This window comes from Gossypium hirsutum, chromosome A03 (assembly GCF_007990345.1).
Source record: "Gossypium hirsutum isolate 1008001.06 chromosome A03, Gossypium_hirsutum_v2.1, whole genome shotgun sequence".
Taxonomy (NCBI): Eukaryota; Viridiplantae; Streptophyta; class Magnoliopsida; order Malvales; family Malvaceae; genus Gossypium; species Gossypium hirsutum.
The window spans coordinates 19,190,895-19,199,412 of NC_053426.1; the positions used below are offsets into that span (position 1 = coordinate 19,190,895).

General features: G+C 33.3%; 1 protein-coding gene across 1 annotated transcript; it reads left to right on the top strand.

Moving 5' to 3' along the window:
- The first annotated feature begins 1,884 nt into the window (after positions 1–1,884).
- On the top strand, positions 1,885–8,287 carry LOC107944730 (uncharacterized). Its single transcript, XM_041096832.1, has 4 exons — positions 1,885–2,275; positions 3,983–4,314; positions 5,032–5,851; positions 6,020–8,287. Exons 2-4 carry the CDS (start codon positions 4,066–4,068, stop codon positions 8,017–8,019), a joined length of 3,069 nt encoding a protein of 1,022 aa, XP_040952766.1. The 5' UTR covers positions 1,885–2,275; positions 3,983–4,065; the 3' UTR covers positions 8,020–8,287.
- The last annotated feature ends 231 nt before the right edge of the window (positions 8,288–8,518 follow it).

Consider the following 8,518-nt stretch of genomic DNA (forward strand, 5'->3'; position numbering starts at 1 on the left):
TGAAATATATTCTAACCAATATACGAATATAAAAAAGTAAAGGGGCTTGGAGCATATTTTAACAAATATGTCTCAACTCATATTAAGTTTTTTACTGAGTTGGTGTCATGGGTAAATCATGCATCAACTTAATTGTGAAATTACCAAATTATCCTCACATATACAAATTACATTATATTTTGATGATGAAATTTTTTGCCCTTTTTCTATATAATAATCATACTAAAATTTAAACTTAAAACCCTATATTAATTTTATTATTGCAACTAAAATATGTAACTGAATTTTTAATAAATATATTTGTTTAATTTAATTCCTCATAATCCAAAAAGGAAAATGTCCTTAAGTGTAACTAAAGTAAAAAATGAGGGGTCATTTTAGGAGTTAAGAAAAATCTGAAATTACATGCTTGAAAGGGGGTCCCACTGCTGACCAATGGCATAATAAATAAGATATTCTTTGGGGCCAAAATTAAAATCTGAATACAATTACCGATGAGTAAAAACATAGTTGGTTCTACTCTTGTCTTTTTCTCCAAAAATTAAAATAATGTATTGTTTGGTTTTAGGTTTATTTGAATTTTTTTTTTATTTTTATAATCAACCAATCAAATCAAATATATTAATAGTTTAAAAATAAAATAAAATTTAATGCTAATGCTAATTTGAAATAATAGAAAAACATGACCCAAATGTAGAGTTGATAAGAAATTTTAATATATCAAAAAGTTTTAAATATAATTATGATATAATAAGATGTTATTTGAATTATTATATCTACATGGGAAATATTGAAAATATTTGCCTTGATTATCTTTCTAATGTTTTTATTTAAATATTTTAATTAAAACTTTTTTTATGAATATAATGTGATATATTTAAAAAGTTAAATCAATATAAAGTATTTTACAAAAAATAAATATCAATTTTAAAAGACAGAGATATAAGGGATGTTTGTCTAAATTACTAAAAAAAAGCTATTTTTTTTTAAAAATAATGGAAAAAATTCAAATCAGCTTTAGATTTTGTGATAAGTGTTGAACTCTGATTTCCAACACTAACTCTAAATCATATCAGATAAAAGACAAAATTAAAAGTTGTGCAAGAAAAAAGAAAAAAAACATTATCTTTAAATCATAACTCTTTTCAACATTAAAATTAAAATGCAACCCAACTATCTTAAATATACATTTAGAAAAAAAATTTAAAATCATTTTTTTGAGTATGTCAAATATAGATTTTAACTAGTATAGTCGTTTATTAAGAATATAGTGTTTATACTTTAATTTGGTAAATTTTAACTCCTGTAATTTTTGAATTTTAAAAGTTTAATCTTAATGAAAATGATAATATTTGTTAGATCCAATTCAGTTATTAGTCTCATATTATGTCTAAGTTATGGAGATCCAATTCAGTTATTAGTCTCATATTATGTCTAAGTTATGGAGATCCAATTCAGCTATTAGTCTCATATTATGTCTAAGTTATGGATTTTAGTCCCTACCTTTCCATTTTATTATTTTTAGTTTCTATATTTTTTTAATTTTAAAATTTTAATTCTAAATTAAACGGTTATTAATAAATTCATTACCTAAAATGTCAGATTTTACGTGAATGTTATGTGGATGTTTCGTGGAAATAAAAAAAAAACTGATATATCATTACACATATACAAATGTAACCGTTACGGTTCGAATAAAAATAAAAAATTTAGAATTCGAAAAAGTAAAAGATTAAAACTACCAAATCAAGGATTAAATCTACAATATGTGGGTACTAAAGTGACTAATTGCAAATTTGACCTAAAAAAAAAGTAAAAACAAAACCATGCCAACATTTTCTGAAACTTAAAAAAAGAAAGAAAAAAAAATCCAAAAACCAATACAATGAGATATGAAGAGAGAGAAAAGGGAAATGTATGTATATATAAATATTCTTTTGACAACTTTCATGTTTTGTCATGTAATTTTCTTTTTTGATTTTCATTTGTTTCTTTCTGCGTTATTTTAATTTTTTTTCTTTTTATATTTCTTCTCTTTCAAAATCTTCCTAGAAAAAATGCAGCCAGCAGATCCAAAACCCCCCCATTTTTTATCTACTTTTTTTATGGAGTATCAGAAATACCCACACTTCATTTTTTCTCCTCCTTTCTGTTTCTGATCCATTTCCAAAGCCTTTTACAAGGGATACCCATACATAGTTTTCCTCCTACTTTGCAGAAAAAAAACTTTAAGTCAATGAGCTCAGAAAAAGTTGTTTTTATCTTTATTTTTAAGGTATGATTAAAAAGATCACTCTTTTAATGCCTTTACTGGGTTCCTTTCTTCTTCTTCTTTCTACTTTTGTGGAGTTCTTCAATAAATTTTTAGCTGCTTATATTTGGATAGTCTTTTTAATGCTTAGACACTGAAGATATATCCAAATGGGTTTTTAATTTAATTTTGTTTTTTTTCCTTGTAGGATTTAAATTTTATTATTTCGATTGGGTATTTATAAATGTGGAAGATATGGATTATAAGCATAATGTTGTTGTTTTTGGCATTTTGGTTGATGTTTAACAAAATTTCCTTCAGATTTCATAGTTTTTTCTTTCCTTTATTTTCTCTTGAATTGTTCTATTAATGGATTGAAGGGTATCTAATGCTACAATATTTTTTTTATTTTTAAGTTGATTTTTTTGTGGTTTTAGTGATATGTGGCAGAACTTTAATAAATACCAATTTATCTCCTTTTGTTCCATATTTTTATTGATCAATAATCATTAACATTTTCTTTACTAGTTTATGACTTAGTTAAAGCTTAATATAATTATTCATATGAAACCTGATATTTGTTTAACTCATATGTATAGATAGAGATGCATATACATTTATATATATATATAAATATACTTACTCTTAGTTTCTTGTAGTATTAGATGGTGTTTTAGTGCTTTAGGAACTTTTTGTGTTCTTATCAACAGTTAATTAGCAGAATAGTAGAATAATGGCTTTGATATATAATACAGATTAAATTGCATGTTGCTGCCTGCTGGATGTTCTATTGTATAAAGCTTAGAGGAGCACACACACACACACACACACACGTATATATGGACATATTTGTAGATCTTGTTTGTTTCAATATTTTTTTTTCTTTTATGCTCCTAAATTTGCTTGGAAGACCAGAAAAACCTGCCTTAATTTGAAGGCACATTGCCTATCAACATATGGGGGTGTTCGTTGGTTCATGATGTTACTCGGTTTCTTCATTTTCCCTAAAGTGTTTGTGTCCAAGACATATTCGGACATACAAATGAGGGAATGATCCTCCAAATATATGAACTTAAAAAAAGTTATGCATACCCATCTTGAATAATTACCCTTATCTGACAAAGCAACATGTCTGCAATCCAGGTATTTCACATGTAATTGTAAGTTCTAGTGTATAGCTAATGTTCTTATAATGGGTGGTGAGGCTTGAAGTTGGAACTTACTTTAATACATTTGGTTTCATTTGGGTTCTGAGTTTTCTTTGGTTATTACTTTTTAATGCGTTTTGCACTGCCATTGTTGATATTATTCTTATATTGTTGAGGCATTGTATATTAATGAATGTAATGTTTGGCATTTCAAAAACTTGAATCTGGGTCTCTCGTACATTCCCTTTGATTGTCTTTTGAATTATATTTTGTTGCAGTTGGTTTTTCAAGTAATGTCTGATTACATATGTCTTTAAAAGGTGGCCGAATTAGAGGAGACACAGAGGTTATACTAAGGTCTTCTTATGGCCTTCCATTGTGAAATGTTTTAACAGAACACAAACATTATCTGAGCCACCATGGAGGAATGTGGACAATGATTTGTTTATTAATATCAGCTAACATATATTGAATACTTTATGAAGCTCTTGTAGTTGATGTTTTTCTTGTCAAAGGGAGAGACAGATGACTAAAAGATAGTTGGTTTTTAATGTGTATTTTAAACAATTTTTTCTTTATGCAGGCTGCTTTTGTCATGATTCAGGAACTGCTTGGTTTAAATATATTGTAATAGCAATTGAAAATCGTGCTCCGTCTCTGTCTTTTATGGCAATGCTAGGAATGCAAGCAGACATGCAGCATAAAAGTCACTTCCCAGGGTGTTATACTGCTTGGGACCTCAATTTGGATGCTAATGGAAACATATGGCCTACAGATAATGATGTCGATAGAATCTTAAGGAATAGACAGTACTGTAATGGTACTTTGCCACCATCTTCCAATTCGAATATGTTTTACAACAAAGTTTTATTGAAGCAGACAATGCTCAAGCATGAGGCAGAATTTAAGGATCAGGTATTTCTCTCATGATGAACTTCTTATGTCTCGTGACCTGGTTTTCTAATGTACAACGGGAGTAAAATCCTGTTCTATGTGCTTAAATGCTTTGCTCTGTCTCGTAAGCAACAACTTTGGTTACTGCATTCGATATTGGTAATAAGCTGTACTTTAGAATACCTATGAAGAATTCTTTATTTTTAGACGGATCATTTTTCATATAAAAGGGGATAGAAGATAAAGTGTCAAACTGGAATGAGAAAAATGTTATGTGAAAATCTTTGTTAGTAGGGTCCAGGATTTGAAGATTTATGATGCTATGGGCTAATTAGGTGAATGATAGCACCGGCTTATCATCCAATGCATAAAGAGATAATTTGGGGACGAAGGGCCCCATTCATTGAGAGGCTCTTTCTGCTATGTATTTTTGCATGGACATAATTTAGTATCTTAGTCCAAATTCTGGAGACTATTAATTTCGTCTCTTAGGTTGTTTGCCAGATATGTATGTCGGAGCGTTGTGTTTATTTAAACTTTTTGAAAATGTCTCTCTGATTGATAAGTATAAGAATCATTGTAGTGATCCTTAATCCGCAACCATAAAGTGATCCAAATATATTCGTACGCCACTTGTAATCCCTCAAATCCAGGATTTTTGGTTCAACTGAATTTGACATCATTGACAAACATATTACTATCATGCAATTAATGAATGTACATTGTGTTTTATTTTAGATCCGCGAACTCCATCGGCTTTACAGGAGACAGAAGGAATTGATGGAAGAAATGAAGAAGAGCGACTTGTATAAACATCATTGCAGTCTGGACAGCAGACAAGCAAATAATGTTTTATGTCCAAAGTCGCCTAATTGTGTGCAAATACCACATCACTCTACCACCTCTATTAACATTGTCCATTGTCAGCCCCCTATTTCGGAAACTAAGGGTAGCATTTTGCCTTTGCATTCTTATGATGGAAATACAGGGGACACAGGTGTTAGGGCTACTCGTATTGGAAGCTCTTCGAAGGCCTCTGAGTTCATGGAGTCCAACTGCAAAATGTTTGGCAAAAAGGTCTTGGATCTTGAATTGCCAGCTGACGAGTACTTTGATAGTGAAGAAGAGGGATTTTCAGAAGTGAAACCGTTGTCTGATATGCTTGATAATTCTCTAAAGAAAATTCCGGAAGTTAGAGATAGGGGAGATGAAGAACAGTCCATTAGGGGCAGTGATTGCAACTATGTTTTCCCCGAAGGCAATTTTATTCCTGGTTACATTTCTTCAAAGAAAAAAATTCTGGCTGATTTAAATATACCTGTCGAACTTGAGGAAGATATAATTCCTGAATCCAGTGGCTTTAAGGATCCTATTATTGGTCACAAGGAACCTTCATTACAGGATCCCTCTGGTAAATCAAATTCCAACTTTCATGGCATGTCCAAAGAAGCAAGTCCAAATAGCCAGATGATGGGGGATCCAGAAGCACACTGGGAAATTTTGCGCCTGGATAAACACAAAATGCAAAGAGAAAATGAACCTTCTAATGATAAGGCTGGTAAGGAAGCTGTATTATATATATATATCAGTGTTTTTTTCCTTTTTTTTTTCATTTATTCCTTTGGCACTGTAGCTAGTTCATTTGTCATCAGTCAAATCGTTCACTTCATAAAATTTATTTTTACTGCTTCTGCTGATTCTTTGTGATTGGTAACTTATTTTATAGGGCATGGAAGAAATCATTTGAATTCATTCCCTCGGGATCTTTGTACTGAAAAATCATCAACTGAGCACATTAACAATGTGCAAGCAGATCACGTGATATCCCATGGTCTGGATGAGACAAATGGAAAGCTATGCAATGAAAATTTACAGCATGTTGCAAGAGATATCTCTGCTAGTAACTCTAAACCAGATGCTATTTCAGACATGCGTAGCTCATATCAAGTTGTGCCTTTGGCTGAACTGGTGATCTCTGAGTCATTATCTATTTCATCTTGGAGGCGTGCCTTCAAGCACAGTCCTATAGCAGTTCAAGCACTTCCATGTTTTAAGGGGAAAAGTTCCAAATCATTAACCTTTAGCCGTACTCTCCCCAAAAATGAGCTTTGTCTTGACAAAAAATTAGTATCAAGCAGGAAGTCGTGTAGTGCTACTTTCCCTCGGGCCAGCTGGCTAAATGATTCCCAGCTGGAGGGTCAGCCACTATCTGCAAGTTCTCATTTACTGAAAGGCAATAATGACGATGACTTTGCATTTGAGAATAGTCCAGTGAAATATGCCAAGAGTTCCAAGTATATGAGGTCTGTAAAGAGTTTGGATCTCAATATTGTCTCACCTAGTTTCTCCACTGATGTGGCTGGTTCACAAGATGGCTCTCGTATACATGGTGAAAATATGTTTCAAAGTTCAACTGTTTGCTCTCCGCGGATTGCTGAAACTCTGGTACATGATATAAACTCTGGTGAAAGGAGAGATTTCTCGATCCCACTGGAATCTACCCTTGAACAAGCCAATTCCCCGAGTGTCCTTGGTTCTGGTTCTGAGGAGGTGCAGGCTGGCAACTCCCTGGATTTTAAGAAGATGTTTGGATTTTACATGCATAACAAGCCTGCCAATGGCCAGTGCTCATCTCATGCCTCCCCATCCCGAAACTGTTCTGATTCTTTTGCAATAGAAGACATCAAAGACAAAGAAAAAGATAGGATTCCGGATATAAACTTGGAATTTCATCATGTGCCCGGCAAGGAAAAATTGCTGGATAAAACTGAGTCGGTTGCAGAAAGTGACCCTTGTGAGAAGTGTTCAGTTCATGGAGGAATTGACCTGAATTCTTGCTTATCTATGAATGAATCTCAGATGGCGCCTTCAAATTCAATAGAAATAGATTTGGAGCCACCTGCAAGTCCGGAAAACAAGGAGTGTTCACCACCTAGAGGGGAATCCAATGAAAACCAGCTCGAGACACCTGTGCCATCTTCTGGGCAAGATGATGGGGACGTGCAAGAGGCACTAGTTAGGAATGCACTGGAGGCTATAGTTTCCATTTCATCATCCAAGATCCAGACTTGTTTAGAAAGGACCAGTTTTGAACCTTTTAAAGTTTCTAATTCCCTCTATTGGTTTGCAAGGGTTGCTTCTTCTGTAGTGGATGATCCGGGAAGTGAATTTGGAATTAGCATAGGTGTCAAGGATAATGATGATAATGAGGAGTATCTGTCTGATGGAATCGATTACTTCGAGGCCATGACACTGAACCTAGCAGAGATAAAGGTAGAAGAGTCTTGGTGTAAAAGCAATGGCGGAAAAGAGGAAGAACCAAGTGCAATGTTTTTGAAAAACCAACCAAAGAGGGGCCGGACAAGGAGGGGAAGGCAGAGGAAGGACTTTCAAAGTGAAATTCTTCCAAGCCTTGCTTCTCTTTCAAGGTACGAGGTCACTGAGGATCTTCAGACTATAGGAGGGCTAATGGAAGCCACAGGTACACACTGGGAAAGCAGTTCTTCAAGAATTGCAGGTAGAAATGGATACACAAAAGGGAGGCGAAGGACTAATGCCCGTGCTGCCAGTGTTACGGAGAGCATGACAAACACAATGCTGCAGTCTGGTAACAGTGAAGTGGGAATCCAGCCAAGAAAACTAATTGACTGGGGGAAGATAACAAGACGACCGAGGGGGCCAAGATGTCCATCAAGTAATCCTCAGCTTATATTAGGCCAAGTATAGAAAGGTAAGTTTCATGGATTAGCCAACATTGAATCATATGATAATCATGTACATGCTCATCTAAAATATGGCATACCAATTACATTATATAGGAGAATAGATGTCCATTTTGAACTTTCAATGGCTTTTGGTACTGTCTGCTGAGTGATGGTTGTGAATATTATATATATATGTATGCTCTTTTTGAACCTAAGAGTTTGTTCTAAAACTCCATCTGAAAATCAACAATATAGCAAATATATGTCTATTTAGGCTTCTAGATTTGAAATTTCCTCTTAATTGTGTACGGTCAGATTGAATTGAAACCATGGGGTCTGTTCGATCTGGTATTTAATTAAATAATTACTGTCTCGAAGCAGTCCACCAACAGCTGCTATGTTCTTGCCTAAGAGAACCATTGAAGTAGGTTTGATTGGTCGAATATTACATTACTGCTTGTAATAGTACATTCTCAAATAGTTTCAAAAAATCGTAATATAGGGTCTAATCTTATTAGATT